Here is a 16,051-nt window from a genome sequence, read left to right on the forward strand (position 1 = left end):
ACATAAACAAACCAAAAAACAAAGACCATATGATTGTCTCAATAGATGCAGAAAGAGCTTCTGACAATATCCAGCATCCTTTCATGATCAGAACACTTAAGAAAATAGGCATAGAAGGGACTTTTCTTAAACTGATAGAGGCCATCTACAGCAAACCCACAGTCAATATCATATTGAATAGAATGAAACTGAAAACATTTCAACTCAGATCAGGAACCAGGCAAGGTTGCTCATTGTCTCCACAGCTATTCAACATTGTAATGGAAGTCTTAGCCATTGCAATAAGGCAAGAGAAGGTGATCAGGGTACACAGATAGGGTCAGAGGAGATCAAACTTTCACTCTTCGCTGATGATATGATTTGATACCTGGAAAACACCAAGGACTCAACCACAAAACTCTTAGAAGTGATCAAGGAATACAGTAGTGTCTCAGGATACAAAATCAATACTCACAAATCAGTAGCTTTTATATATGCCAATAATAGTCAAGCCAAAAAAACAGTCAAGGACTCTATTCTCTTTACAGTTGTGTCAAAGAAGATAAAATATTTGGGAATTTACCTAACAAAGGACATGAAAGATCTCTATAAAGAGAATTATAAAACTCTGAGAAAAGAAATAGCTGAAGATGTTAATAAATGGAAAAACATACCATGCTCATGGCTAGGAAGAATCAACATTGTTAGAATGTCCATATTACCCAAAGCAGTTTACAAATTTAATGCAATCCCTATCAAAGCACCATAATCATACTTTAAAGATCTGAAAAAATAGCACTTTGTTTTATATGGAACCAGAAAAAAGCTCGAATAGCTAAGACATTACTCAGAAATAAAAACACATCAGGAGGAATTACACTACCAGACTTCAAACTGTACTATAAATTTATAGTGATCAAAACAGCATGATACTGGTACAAAAATAGAGAGGTAGATGTATGGAACAGAATTGAGAACCAAGAGATGAATTCAGACACTTATCACTTGATCTTTGATAAGCCTATGAAAAACATAAATTGGGGGAAAGATTCCCTATTTCACAAATGGTGCTGGGAGAACTGGCTAGTGACTTACAGAAGACTGAAACTGGACCCACACCTTTCACCATTAACAAAAATTGACTCTCGCTGGATAAAAGATTTAAACCTAAGACATGAAACTATAAAGATTCTTGGGGAGAGTGCAGGAGAAACACTTGAAGAAATTGGCCTGGGAGAATATTTTATGAGGAGGACCCCCTGGGCAATTGAAGCAACATCAAAAATACATTATTGGGATCTGATCAAACTAAAAAGCTTCTGCACAGCCAAGAATACAGTAAATAAAGTAAGCAGACAGCCCTAGAATGGGAGAGGACATTTGCAGGTTATGCTTCTGACAAAGGTTTGATAACCAGAATCCACAGAGAACTCAAACTTATTAATAAGAAAAGAACAAGTAATCCCATTTCATTGTGGGCAAGGGACTTGAACAGAAGCTTCTCTGAAGATGACAGGTGCATGGCCTATAGACACATGAAAAAATGCTCATCATCTTTAATCATCAGAGAAACGCAAATCAAAACCACTTTGAGATATCATCTAACTCCCATAAAAGTGGCTCACATAACAAAATCCCAGAACTACAGAGGTTGGCGTGGATGTGGAGAAAAGGGAACACTTCTGCACGGCTGGTGGGAGTGTAAGCTAACACATCCCTTTTGGAAAGAAGTATGGAGAATACTCAGGGATCTAAAAGTAGACCTGCAGTTTGATCCTGCAATTCCTCTAGTAGATGTGTATCCAAAAGACCAAAAATCACTTTATAACAAAGATATTTGCATCAGATTGTTCATTGCAGCTCAATTCATAATAACCAAGTCATGAAGCATCCCAAGTGCCCATCAACCCATGAATGGATTACTAAATTGTGGTATATGTATACCATGGAATATTATGAAGCCTTTAAAAAGATGGAGACTTTACCTCTTTTACGTTTACATGGATAGAGCTGGAACATATCCCACTTAGTAAAGTATCTCAAGAATGGAAGAAAAAATAACCAAGGTACTCAGTACTGTTATGAAACCAATTCACAATCACTTATACTTTCATATGAAGAATAGATCACAACTATGGCCCAAAATGAAGTGGGGGGATGGGAGGGTAGATCAGATTGAGGGAGGGTGAATGGTGGAATCACACGTATGGTACATAATGCAAGGGTACATGTCGGATCTATTAGTATAGAGTAGAAATGTCTTAACACAATAACTAAGTAAACGAAATGAGGTATATATTAACCAGTGTGATGTAAGCATTCCTAATGCTATATGAAATCAGCACATTGTACCCTATAAATGCATTAATGTATACATGATCTATGTGTTTATGATTTAATAAAAAAAAATACCTGAAGCAAAACAAAACAAACAAACAAAAAAAAACTACCATATCCAAATGCTGAGGAATAAAATAACCTTTTATAGTTCAGAAGAACTATATTTATATATGAAATTCCAGGAATAGCCCTTGCCACGCTGTCAGAGTTCACCGAGGCTCCCCGCCTCTGCTCCCGCAGTTGTGAGGGTATTTTCGCATTCTCTGGAAAAACCACAACTCATCTAGAGTCTTGACTTTGATCTCTTGACCAAAACGATGGCAAAAATCCCTTTCCAGGAATAGTCCTCACCCATATTTTGATTACTCTTTATGTATATAATCAGAATATCTTACCAATAAAGTAATCCAATACAATAACCTTAGAAATAAACAGGTTCCTGTTCTATTAAGATCACACACTAAAGATGGAAAAACTACAAGTATGGTTTTGGAACTCAATTGCCAGGCATATATAATGTCTCCTAATAATTTCACCTAGCTCCATCAAATTCCTAAAACCTTTCTGTATTTCCTTACTTAAAATATTCCTATTTTTATTTCTGGCAGAGTATAGCCTATTCACTGCCTTTTTGGCTATGAACAAAAGTAAACAAAAAGTTGCTAATGGCCGTGAATTAATTTATGGATGGGAATTGAAGTGTGAAACAAAATAAACAGGGCTACATTACGTATAATACTCCTTTCCTGCAATTTGTGAATAAAGAAATTACAAAGAAAGCAGTGAACAAGTCCTGAAAACTTGCATGGCCAAGGCCATATTTCCTTCCAGCCCCTAAGCAGGTGTCACCATTGTACACTCTTTGTAAAGATGTGGAATAAGTAAGCATGACATGTAGCCACTCCAAACATGCTGCATTCCTCAAAAATCTCAACTGGTTTCTCAGTTTTAACATCAATCTTTAATTATTTTTTTTTCCAAGAGTCAAACTTCCTTATCTAGCAGACCTAAACCTGCCTCATCTTCTCTGTCCTATTAACTTTCTTTGCTTGATTCTTTCCCATTGTACTATCATGGTTTTTCAAAAATAGATAAATTGTTTGGGACCAGGCATGTGGCTCGCACCTGTAATCCCAGCAGAGGGAGGTCAAAGTGGGTAGATCATTTGAGTTCCAGAGTTCAAGATCCATCTCTACTAAAAATAGAAAAACTAGCCAGGCACCATGGTGGATGTCTGTAGTCTCAGCTACTCGGGAGCCTGAGGCAAGAGGATTGCTTGAGCCCAGGACTGTGAGGTTGTTGTAAGCTATAATGATGCCATGGCACTCTACCCAGGGCAACTGGATCTCAAAAAAAAAAAAAAGAAAAATTATTTGAGTAATTTAAAGTCTTTACTCTTAGTCAGTGTATTTGTTTCTCAAATGTAACCAATCAGATAAAATAAGAGTGGGAAGACCAAGTGAACAACACGATCAAATTCTTAACCTTGGAGAACTAATCAAAAGCTCTTTAACAGCTTAGATGGCGATGTATATTTGAAAATAACAACCCATCAGACATCACACCTATAGATGAAGGCATATGGCTCAGGTATCATTCCAGCCATCCCTCATGGCATCTCTGTAACACAAGCATTGCCAACACAAGTTTGTCAGAACAGTTGGCCTGGATGCTCCCAAGGTTATGCAGTTGGTTAGCACCTAGGATGTCAGTCAATGTTTTCTGCTTGATTCCAAATCCAGGTCTTTCTTACCATAATGGCTTCCCTTTTGGACAAGACCCTAAGAGAACTCAGTAATCTGAAAGAAGAGCCAAATCTATTATCTTCCAGTGGGGAAAACAGAGGAACTGAATTTGGTCATAAGGAACACTGGAGAGTCAAACAGGATAGATGAGGACCTGTGACTAGTGGCACACATGGAGCCTTCTGTGGCAGGGCAACAGGAGGTTGGATGGGAGGTGGAACATGGGGAGCCTTGAAGGGGGCTCCAAGGACCACCACCACCATCACCACTGCCTCTGTCACTCAAGGAAGTGCAAGTGCACCAGTGGAGAAAGGGCTAAAAATTTATGGAGTTTCTGGGAGAAGGGAAGACTCAGTGAACACAGCTTGTTCTGAAAGATGGAGGAAGAAGGCATGGTTGGCCCAAAGCTGGCCAGGCCCTTCTCCACTTGGGGGCCCTCCTTCAGCCCTGGTGCCCCTATCCCCATCCTCTCTCCTTTTTCCACAGGCCCTGAGGCCTCACTTCTGCTGCCAAGCACACAGGGCCTGCTGCCAAGCACCCCAGGCCTACTGCTCAACCTCCCAGCCTCCTCAGCTTCACAGTGGCAAGTATTCCTCCATCGAAATGCACTTTTCCACCTGTCTCAGTATGCTGCTCTATCTGGATTTTCTCCTATCACTCTGATTATTCCTTTTCAGGGAATATCCAGGCTCTCTCCTTCTAACTGCCCCTTAAATACTGAGAACCCAGTATTACTTTTATGTATTTGGCCCTTCTCTCATCCTACTAGTACAGGGTCCCTCCGTCCTCCACTTTCATTCTATCCCCTGACTGAGCAGTACAGAGTGCCCAGACCCCTCTGTGGTTCAGCCAACTGTCTACATGGCAGGCCTGCACCCAGGCTGGGCCTTGAAAAGTCCCAGGACCTAATAAAGCTCCTTGGGTAGCTTAGGAATATCAAGAGAGCAACTATGCTGCTGAACAGGTAGACGAAGCCCTGCCCCGAGCTAAATGTCTTGAACCCTTATATAATCCCCATAATCCAACCCCCTTATTACTAACATACCCAGAAAGAACATCTCTTCTCGCTGATCCTTGAGAAGGCACATGCGGCTCATCTGTATGTAAGTTTCCCTGATGCTTTGCAATGATCACCCTGTTTTCGTTCTGAATTCTCTTCCTCAGTGTCTGGTATCGCTCTCTACCTAGTCATCCATGGAATTAAACCTAGAGTTTCTTTAGTTACTTTAAAACTATATTATTCTTAATATACCCAATTCATTTGGGAATTTATGCTTAAGAATATAGTAACTATGGAAAAGACACAGGGTAGAATTCAGGTCATGATTTTTTTCTTAAGATACATATATACACACACACACATCCTTCAAGCTCAGGACAAACCAGGGAGGGCTATTTGCTTCAAGCCAGCTGGAGTTTGATTTTGATGGCTCAATTTATATATATGATGATGTACGTGTATGTGTATACGTCAAAAATAACATGTATAAATACACATATGTACATAGGTTCACATGTATGTGTTCATGTATACATGTATATTTTTATTTTCACTCCTTTTTTTTATTAAATGATAGCTGTGTACATTAATGCAATCATGGGATACAGTGTGGTGTTTTCATATACAATTTGAAATATTTTCATCAAACTGGTTAACATAGCCTTTATGTCATTTTCTCAGTTATTGTGTTAAGACATTTATATTCTACATTTAGAAAGATTCACTTGTACCCTTGTAAAATAAACCATAGAGTTGATCCCTCCAATCACCCTCCCTCCACCCATCCACCCCCTCCCCTACATATATATTTTTAATCTGCACTTGTGTTGAGATAAAATGTTACCAGAGAATGTACAAAAATAAAACAGAGAAAAGCAGAAATTCCCTGGCTGAGGAGGCAAAAGGTGTGAAGAAAACAGGCACTCTTGTCTTCCCCATCTGATTGTAACAACTCTGGGGCACCTGACTAACAACTCAGGAACTGCAAGATGCAGACAGTACATAGAACTATAGATAGCTGCAATTCTAACTAAAAAGTTTTAAGTGTGAAACTCATATAAATTATATGTACTAAAATTTTCACGTATGACATAGCTCCAAAGTATAGAGCAATGTTCTATACTGTATTTTATAGCAATGAGGCAGTAACAAAGTAATTTAGACTGATTTGTGAAAGTCATTAATTATTAATAGTTTTTCAGGTTTTCCTTTCTATTTATCATCTTACTTACAGAGGTCAAACTGAAGTCTTCATGGATACTTCCAAACAAATCAGGGGAAGACACATCCACAGAAAGACTGAACATAGGAACAAGTAAGTGAATAGTTACAATTAAAGCACTAATATTTAAAAATATAGTGAACTATATATAAATGTGAATTTTAACTGTTTTGGTTAAAAAAAATCACATAACCTTCCATAAGTTCTTTTATTTAATAATTAACAGTTCAAATAAAACATGATGGACTAGCTATTAACATGGACCATATAAAATTTTGGGTCTTCCCAAAGTATTAAGGCTTCGATTTAGCTAAATAGAAAAGTAAATTGCTGGGCGGGGGGGGGATGTCAAATAATTCTAATTATCCTAAGTATATATCTACATAATTAAAATGATTCTGCCTATCAGAATATCCAGGGGCTAGTCCAAGCTCACTTTCAGGTGAGGTGAGTTAGGAAATTAATAACCCACAAGTAACCAGAAATGTAAAACAGGGGTGGGGGTGTGAGGGGTGTGGGCGGGCAGGATCACAACCCCACTGACTAATTTATAGATATAACAGAATCATAATAAATACTTCCACAGAATTTACTTTCTTTAAAGCTGACCAACTAATTTTAGAATTCACATGGACGACTTAAATGATGTAAATATCAAAATATTTCAAAATCTAGAGGTAAAAAAAGTATACCAACCTGAAAAACATTAAAACATAAACTAGTAATAATTAAAACAGCATCAATTGATATAAAAAATTTAGAAATACATTGCATAATTTATCAGAATTCAATGATATATGAAATAGAAATTTTAATAAAATGATAAGGAAAGACTTATTAATAATAATCAATAATATCAGGGATGTAAGAATAAAAACTTCTGGTGGAAGAGGGAGCTAAATATATGAAATCAAATCAGAGGAAATTGAGAATTAAAAGCTTACTAGGTCTCTAGAGAGGTTAACAGTTTCATACACTGAAGAGCAAAAACCAGTGACTAGACTAACATGGAAAAATTCTCAAATTGTTAATTTAAGATTTAAGAGGTATTTATTTCAGTGTTATCTGTGTCAGAGCATAAATCACAGGCACACAACAGTTATAACATGCCAATATAGTTCAGAAAAACCAGATTAAAAAAAAAAAACAACTAGATTTTACAATGCTGTCTAATAGAACATGGATGGCTACATGGATTTTTAAACATCATGAGTTAAGATTCTCTGGAGCTCAAATAACTAAGCCTGACCCAGACTTTTTTGCTTTGTTTTGTTTTGTAAGCAGGCCCAGGCTGGATTCAAACCCACCTGCCCCGGTGCATGGGGCAGGCACTCTAACCATTGAGCTACAGGTGCTAATCACAAGAGTACCAATGTGTTCCCCTAATGGCAGAATTGGTGCAACAACTCTACCACATTTTGCCTTTTATTAGCTATGTTGGAACCAGAAATCACAAGAGTACTAATGTGTTCCCCTAATGGCAGAATTGCAAACATAATCAACTAGGAGTTATATATATTTCAATTTTCCACTTGATTATTTATGAAATCTGTTGACAATTAATAAGCACATCATATGTATATGTTCAATATGCTTAGTATGACTCTAATTATGGGAAAGAATAGGTCTAATATATAAAACTGACTTTAATATAAACAACCTATTTTACTGGAAGTCTTAGGATATAAGACTGAATATCAAACTTGAATCTGTATTTTTAATTCTCCTAAATGCATTAATGAGATTTATTTCATTTTCACTTACTGTGTAGTATCTATATCTGCATCGGGCTTGGTGCTCAATTGTTCCAGACAGTGTATAAAAACCTAAATCAGAAATAATAAGTTTTAGGATTCTCAGATGAATAAACTCTCAGATATTAATCTATTTGAACACAAAAATAACTTTACATAAATTAAAGTAGATGTATATATCTCACAAGTAGTATGGCTGTGGGAGAGAGATGTATCAAGGAATATATTTCATATATATCCTGTTAATGATAGAAGTATATATCCCATCAATACATAAAAGAAAATTAAAAGCATTGATTTTTTGATAAATTATTAATTTCCTAAATACTTATTAGGCAAAAGACCTTTTTCCACTCATCCACATGCTCAACTTCATTTATATGTGTACAAAGCCCCAATCAAAAGTCTTTATACTCCAGATTATAATGTAAATGACTATCATTTACTCTGTGCTGTAATATAAATATATATAAAGTACCAAGAGAATACAAAAAAGGGAAATATAATAAAAATGAAAAGGTTGGGTACTGCTAAAATAAGTTATAATTAATTCTCCATTAAACTTTTTTTTTTTTTTTTTTGAGACAGAGCCTCAAGCTATCCCCCTGGGTAGAGTGCCATGGCATCACAGCTCACAACAACCTCCAACTCCTGGGCTCAAGCGAGTCTCTTGCCTCAGCCTCCCAAGTAGCTGAGACTACAGGCACCCGCCACAACGCCCGGCCATTTTTTTGGTTGCAGCCATCATTGTTGTTTGGCGGGCCCGGGCTGGGGATTCGAACCCGCCACCTTAGGTGTACGTGGCTGGTGCCTTAGCCACTTGAGCCACAGGCACCGAGCCCTCCATTAAACTTTATTTTGTTGCCCTATTTACCCTTGACTATTATATATACAGACATGAGGAAACAAAAATACATATTTAATATATGTATACATACCTTATAAATAGGAGGGGTTGACTAGCCATTATTTGGGGCTAGGGACTCTAACTATTGAGGGACTCTAACCATAGGGTTTGGGTATCACTGCTTGCAATTATTACCTGCATGATATTGATGCTTAGTTGGCAAACCTCCTCCTGTGTTTTGGGTTGTTGAAAGACCTGTGAGGAAAAATTTTCATTAAAAGTTTCAGACTGTGGTAGTAAAACAAAACTTTTTCTTTATGAAGTTAGATACAAATAGTTAAAATACAGAAAACTGCTTCCAGCATGGGTCTCCCTACTCTGAACGGGGATGTGAGTGAAGAGCTGGCCTACACGTGGTTTTCCTAGCTGTGGTGACTGAACTGAGAAGACTGCGAAGTAGTGGGCTGAGTGACAACATCCAGGTCAACTGTTCATTCTGTTCACAAAGTGCTATCAGTGCAAGAACTCTATCACATGTTACCTTTTATTAGCTATGTTGGAACCAGAAATCAGCACACTTATGCAGTTAAAAGAAATGAAACAAGCGAGCGATGCGGGAGAAAAGCTCCTGGGCTTCAAGGACTTAAAAATGTACAGCTGTGATTCCCTGGGAAGTTCTGAAGCAGAGGTGAAACCGAACAGAGAACTTACACTGGCCTCTCCAGGCTTGCACTCGAGAACATCCTTTAGTGACTGCAGGGAATGCACGATGCACTGTTCAAACTGACAGGGCTGAAGGAAAAAAAGGGTATCTTGAAATTAAAAAAACATGCACTGATTACTAAGATATATTTATCAGAAGTGAAGATAGCCAAAAGCTCTAAATTTTTCAAATTTATCAATCTGACAAAAAATCTTCCAGTCACTGAGTTGTTAAGTTTGTCATGCTTTGCGCCTGCTATTTAAAAATGGATAAATCTTGAAACTATTTAAAGTACATCAAATTCAACCAGAATAGAACTTAGGTCTAACTAAAAATTTCCTTCAACATTCTATTCTTGTGAGAGGCAAATGACACCATAAGTAGTAGATAGCAGATATTTTAAATGCCATTTTCAGAGATGAGTTCAAGCTCTTTGTCCGCCTCTCTGGTACTGTTCAACAAAACAAAATTTAAAAATAACAATCTGGAGGAGGTAAAAAATCTTTAAATAAGTCATTATAGTCATTTTCTATATAAAGTCAGAAAATAAAAATACAGTAGAACCTCTGTAGTTGACCATCTCCCTAAGGTGACCCAATTTTCATAGACTGGACGTGCACCACATGTACATATTAGCATAGCAGGCCTAGTTCCTTATGTCGACCACCTCAGTATGTTGGCCAGTATGTTACAGTCCCTTGTGTGGTCAACTTACAGAAGTTCTATTATGTGTCCAACCAGAGGCATTTCAAAATTAAGTGTGAATGAATTGTGATATCTTAGCTCCAAGGAGTAGTTAAGGTGTATTTTCTGCCAGGAATGACTGTAGGTAATAGAGACATAAGCGTAAGACTGACAAGAGTTCTCATTATATGTCTATTTCAGACAGGTGATGCTGTGAAAGTCATAGTCAACAAAAAAAGTTGAAAAGTATAGAAATAAAATAATTGCAACTGTACACTAAAATAAGCATCATGAATAAAACATGTAGAACTCAGAGAACAATTGTGACAGAGAAGGATCTGCTGTAAACAGGATAGTCAAAGAACCCCCCAACCCCCAGCCAGTGAGAACACTAAAGCTGATGGCTGCAGTAAGAGGACAGGAGAGGAGGGAGCAAGTCCTCATAGGACACCACACATGGCCTAGCGTGGGTAAGAAACTGCCAGGGTTGTGGGCCCTTAGAGAGGACAGGGAAGGAGGGAACGAGTCTTCATGAAGCACAGTACACACAGACCAGAGTGGGCAAGAAATTGCTGGGGCTGAAGGACCTCAGGAAGAGGAGCATGTCAAAACCACAGAGCTTGGGCAACTGGCCTCAAGAAATGGGGCACAGGGTTTGGGTTTCCTGCAACAGGCAGAGAGCCATGGAAGGTTCAATGCTCAACCTGCTATGATATATGCCAAAAAAATTGAGAACCTCTACTCAATACACACATCAAGTTTTAAAAGGTTTATGAAAAAATTCAACAGAGGAAAGGAAGCGACACATAAATATTTTGAAAAGGACATTTATTTTCTTACCAAAAGGAACCCAGACTTAATGAAAGCTAAAATACAGCAGTGCTTTGGCATTTATGTCATTTTATTACTACACTTTGAAACCACCAGAGGGCACCACAAAGAATACTTAAAAGTGGAAGTATAGAGAAAATATTAAGAAGTAAGGAATGCCGGATGAAATACTAATTGCACAGAAAGCATTTAAAGAGTCAAAACATGTTAGGTGACTAGCCTGATTAATCTGACCTACCTCTCTTAGAAAGTATGAAAATTTAATATATTGAGAATTAAATCCCAAATTCATCTATGGGTAGTTATACGTCAATGTTCATGTGTAGTTACTTATATTTCTTAAATTAAAATGTGAACTAGATTTCTTTATTAATTTTATATCTATATTAATATTAGTGGACAGAGAATACTAGAAGGCTCAATGTGTTTTAGTTATATCAGGAGTAAGTGAGGGCCTACACACGCGCTAAAAAAAGAAATAGTACTATCTCTGTGTATTGTCAGTGAATCATCCAAGTTAGCTGACTGTAAGAAGTAATCACACATCATTCCAGTTCTTCTGAAAGAAGAAAATTCTCAGAATTATCCAAATTGAAAAAAGGCAGAAACCATTTTCAACATGAGAAGAAAACAGGATGCTTTTAATGAGCTGTTTCAGAGCACTGCAGTGAAGTTCTAATTAAAGATAATACTTCAGCTGAAGAGACAGTCATAATGAGGTAGAGTGTATGTTCATTTCTTTAATGTGATAAGCAACATTTTCCTATCCTAGCCACAGGGAAAGAAAAAGTACTCTTATTTCAAGCAAAGGGGGTTGGTACTGTGGAAATATTAAGAAAATATAAATTAAGGGTATACGATAAGCTTTGATAAAATTTTTCATTGTTCAAAGTCTAAGAATTTTACACCCACAACAGATTAAAACACTAATATTCATAGCTGGACTCTAGACTTGTGCTCTAAGCATTGATTTACCTTTTGTCTTGAGATCCATGATAAGTAGCTAAAAACCTTACTCAGCATTACCAAGTCTACCAAGTCTTCTTACAGCCTATTTCCTCAATGGTATGTGTCTAGAGACTGTCTTGTCCGACTCCAGATGAGCCACTTCCTGTGGATCATTCATTCATAAGGCACAATGGGGTTTAGTTCTTTTGTCCCTGTATGTGGTTATGTAGTTTGTGTGTGAGATCAAACATGAAATTAGTTATTTTAATGTATCACAAGAATGGAGAAGGAAAAATTCAATGTACTCAATACTATTATGAAGCCAAAAGACAATCTAATACATCCCCACATAAGAGAAAAACTCAAATCAATTCAAGGTGGGGGGTGGAGGAATGAGAGAGCGGGAAAGGGTTGGAGAAGGAGGATGGGTGGCCTTCCACTTAATGGGCACAATGTTATAGGGTGTATGTCAGGTTTTATTTGTTTATTTATTTATTTATTTGCAGTTTTTGGCCAGGGCTGGGTTTGAACCCACCACCTCTGGCATATGGGGCCGGCACCCTACTCCTTTGAGCCACAGGGGCTGCCTTGAATGTATGTCAGTTAAATAAAATAAAACACAGAACCTTGACAGCAGAGATACTATTTTCTCAAATTGAACATATAATTTTTTTTCCTTTGCACAAGACCAATGTGAGCAGGCGTCATGAACCAGGCAGCAAGGTGACTCAATGGTTAATCTACCTGCATAACCATTTCATTTGGGCAAGTTATTCAAGGGGTGATAGTCCAGTGGTCCCTTCTGACTTGTCCTTCTGCTTGCTATAATGATGAGGGCAGGCTTGTATGAAAGTGCTTTGAAAATAGGAATAATGTAGGCTTAAGGTATTATCATCATAGTGGTCTCTAAGTATTAAGCAAATAAAAATCCTTTATGTCTGTTCAGCTAAAGCTTTGAAATTTACAAAGTGCTCTGGTCCATAGTGTCTCACTTAATCCTAACTCACAAAACTGTGAAGCACTATCCTGCTCCTCCTTTACAAATGAAGACAGTATGGTCATAGCAGTTATATGGCTTCTTTAGTATTGCCTAAACTATAATAGGTTGTGATCCTAAATTGAGTCCAATGCATTTTTTCCGCTGTACCAGTGCTTTCCAAAAGAAATATACTGTGAGCCACAAATATAAGCCACACTGCAGATTTTCTAGTAATCACATTAAAAAAGTGAAAAGAAATAAAGTTAACTGTAATATGATTTATTTCATGTAGCATATCCAATTATTGCTATTTCAACATGTAACCAATATAAAAGTTGAGATGTTTTGTATTCCGTCTTTTTGTGGGGCTCAGGTGGCTGCTGTACAGGGTGGTACAGGTCTGCTCCACACTTTTCTCTAACGACTGAGTGCAAGAGACAATTAGCTGTAGAACAGGTTGTACATAAATCTAGTAATTGTGACAAATAGAATAGATACAACTAATTAAAATATTTCTTAAAAAGTAAATCCTTTAAAATAGAATTATAATTGATTTATTAAAAATGATCAACTTCCCTAATTCATTTCAATAACAATTTAACTTGAAAAAAATTATCAGTAGGCACTGCTTTTCCAAACCACATTATTATATAAAGTATGGTACAACACACATATTTATATTGACTTAAGATAGGATATTGAACTTTGGAGGAATAAAATGAGTCTACAAATTCCCTGACCATCAAGGAAAGACTGTTAATGAAAAGTACAGTCAGCCTTTCATACCCACGAGTTCTGCATCCATGGATTCAACCAGTGGTGGAACCAGCTGGCTGCAGAATCTATGGATAAAGAGTGCCAACTTGAAGGACTTCACATGAAGATACCATCTTCATATTTTGGTATCATGAGTGGGTCCAAATTCCCATGGATAATAGGGGAAGACTATATGGAAATTCAAGGAAATGAAATATTATTCAAGATCCCTGCTTCAACAGGTTAACTCATCAACGGTTTGTAAATTTGGGCAAGACAAGACCATTTTATTCTACTTTCCTTATCTGAGGCAGAAACTGTTAGTTGCCTCGCCAGGACTTATTTTCTCCTTTTTTCTTACTAAGACAGAAATGGTTGAGAACAGTTGAAAAACTCCATTTTCCCAGCTTTTGTTGCTGACAAGAATGGGTATGTGAGCAAATTCTGGTCAAGTAGGTGTGGACACAGATGTGGGCTGTGGCTCCTGGGGCTGAGCTTTCTTTAGTTAGCAGTGAGGCCATGAGTGACCTAAGTCATCCTGAGCAAAGACTCAGCATGAAGGGTCAAGGGAAGAACGGGGGAGCCCTGGGCGCTGAGGGCACGATCAGGCTCTCAGACTAATGTGAGAGAAACAGAAAGGCCCTGCCTTGTTTAAGCCAGTAGGACGTTCCAGCAGCTGCTGGCAATGGGGGATCCAGGAGACAAGTGTGAAAACACGACAAATCATGAAAACTACTTTCAGAGGTATCTGAAACTTAGAAGTCCCATCTGACAAGTTAATGATTCAAGTTGCCGAATAACTTGCAATTAAGCATATTCCATTTTCTAAAAGGCAACACAGATAAAAAGTATAAGTTATATAGGATGAACAAAGGTCACTCTAAAGAAACCACTGTTTTCATTAATTTTTTAATATTTATAGCTAGCATTCAACAAAAATGATTTGACAAGAAAAACTAGGAAGCTTTTTACTTCTATTTACAGAAACTAGAGTTGCAAGGTAAGAGAGCGTATGCTCCTTATGAATATAATAAATCATTTATTTTGAATGTAATATACAATAATGACTAAGAATTCAAAAATAATTTATACTTACTAGAGAAGTCAGGCCTTCATTATCAACAATCCAGTCTTCTTTTTCAGCTAATCTCTTTATTTCTACACGGAACACAAGCACACAAGTACTTTTCATTATAACTATCTTGCTGAACTTCATAAAGATAAAAATCTATACATGTTATGGTTGTTCACTGTTTTAGACAGGCTTATAAAAACTCGATAAAAGAAAAGAATATAATTATGGTAGACTTGAGATTTTAAATATGTATTGTTTGGTGCATTTTTCCAGTAAAATATTAACGTAAACAAAATTTTTCACTGCACAGCCTAATTTGGAGAATTGTTCAATATTCTTGATAATATTAGACATGTACGAAATAAGCAATATTTTTTCCCTAAAATTTCTGATGAATTTTGGAATTTTTGATTAGACATGTATGAAATAAGCCATATAATACTTTTCCCCTAAAATTTTTGATGAATGATTTGGATTCTGGATGAATCCTATATGTTCCTGACAATGGCAGTGTGATTCTCACCTGGCTATGGAAGTGCCACCTGCCCAAACTTTCAGCACTGGGGCTTGGCTCAGGTTCCCAGTGGGAAGGTGATGAATTCAGAGAGGAATGTTCAGTTTCTCACCGGGATTCCACTCTCTTTCCATTTACACAGTATATTAGCCATGAATTCTGTAACTTCCCTACCTAAAAAGCCTCAAAGCAGATACTAATGGCTTATATCATTTATAACAGTGTTCCTATTTTAAAAATATTAAATACCCCAAAGGCTGCTTTGAAAGATAAACTTTATTGCTTTTTATAATTTTATGTAGAAAATACTGAAAATTTTTAAAAAAGTATAAAGAAAACAAGACTCATATGTAATTATAGGATCCAGAGGACAATTGTTAACAATATTTTGTATGTATGCTGATTTTTCTACTAAATTTTAAAAACAGTAGAACCTCTTTAAATTGACCACCCAAGGAACTATAACAAACTAGTCAATATATGGAGGTGGTCAACATAAGGAACTAGGCCTACTATACTGGTACATACATGTGATGGATGTCCGGTCTATGAAAATTAGGTCAATTAAGGGAGGGGGGAATGGGTGGAGGGAGGGAGTTTGGAGGGATTACTTCTGAGGTTTACCTTATAGGGGTACAGGTGAATCTTTCTAAGAGTAGAATGTGAATGTTTTA

At 37.0% G+C, this 16,051-nt stretch overlaps 1 protein-coding gene across 3 annotated transcripts in view; it reads right to left on the reverse strand.

Moving 5' to 3' along the window:
- EXOC2 (exocyst complex component 2) overlaps nucleotides 1–16,051 on the reverse strand; it is a 217,468-nt gene that overhangs the window by 76,060 nt on the left and 125,357 nt on the right. For all 3 annotated transcript variants that reach the window (XM_023518879.1, XM_003799342.3, XM_023518878.1), the window contains exons 17-21: nucleotides 14,885–14,946; nucleotides 9,599–9,679; nucleotides 9,083–9,142; nucleotides 8,051–8,112; nucleotides 6,297–6,363 (exon numbers count right to left, since the gene is read on the reverse strand). In XM_023518879.1, the coding sequence (XP_023374647.1) occupies nucleotides 6,297–6,363; nucleotides 8,051–8,112; nucleotides 9,083–9,142; nucleotides 9,599–9,679; nucleotides 14,885–14,946 (332 nt within the window). The remainder of the gene's footprint in view (nucleotides 1–6,296; nucleotides 6,364–8,050; nucleotides 8,113–9,082; nucleotides 9,143–9,598; nucleotides 9,680–14,884; nucleotides 14,947–16,051) is intronic.

The sequence above is a fragment of the Otolemur garnettii genome, unplaced genomic scaffold (assembly GCF_000181295.1).
Source record: "Otolemur garnettii isolate 467f Iridium unplaced genomic scaffold, OtoGar3 scaffold00149, whole genome shotgun sequence".
NCBI classification, from domain to species: Eukaryota; Metazoa; Chordata; class Mammalia; order Primates; family Galagidae; genus Otolemur; species Otolemur garnettii.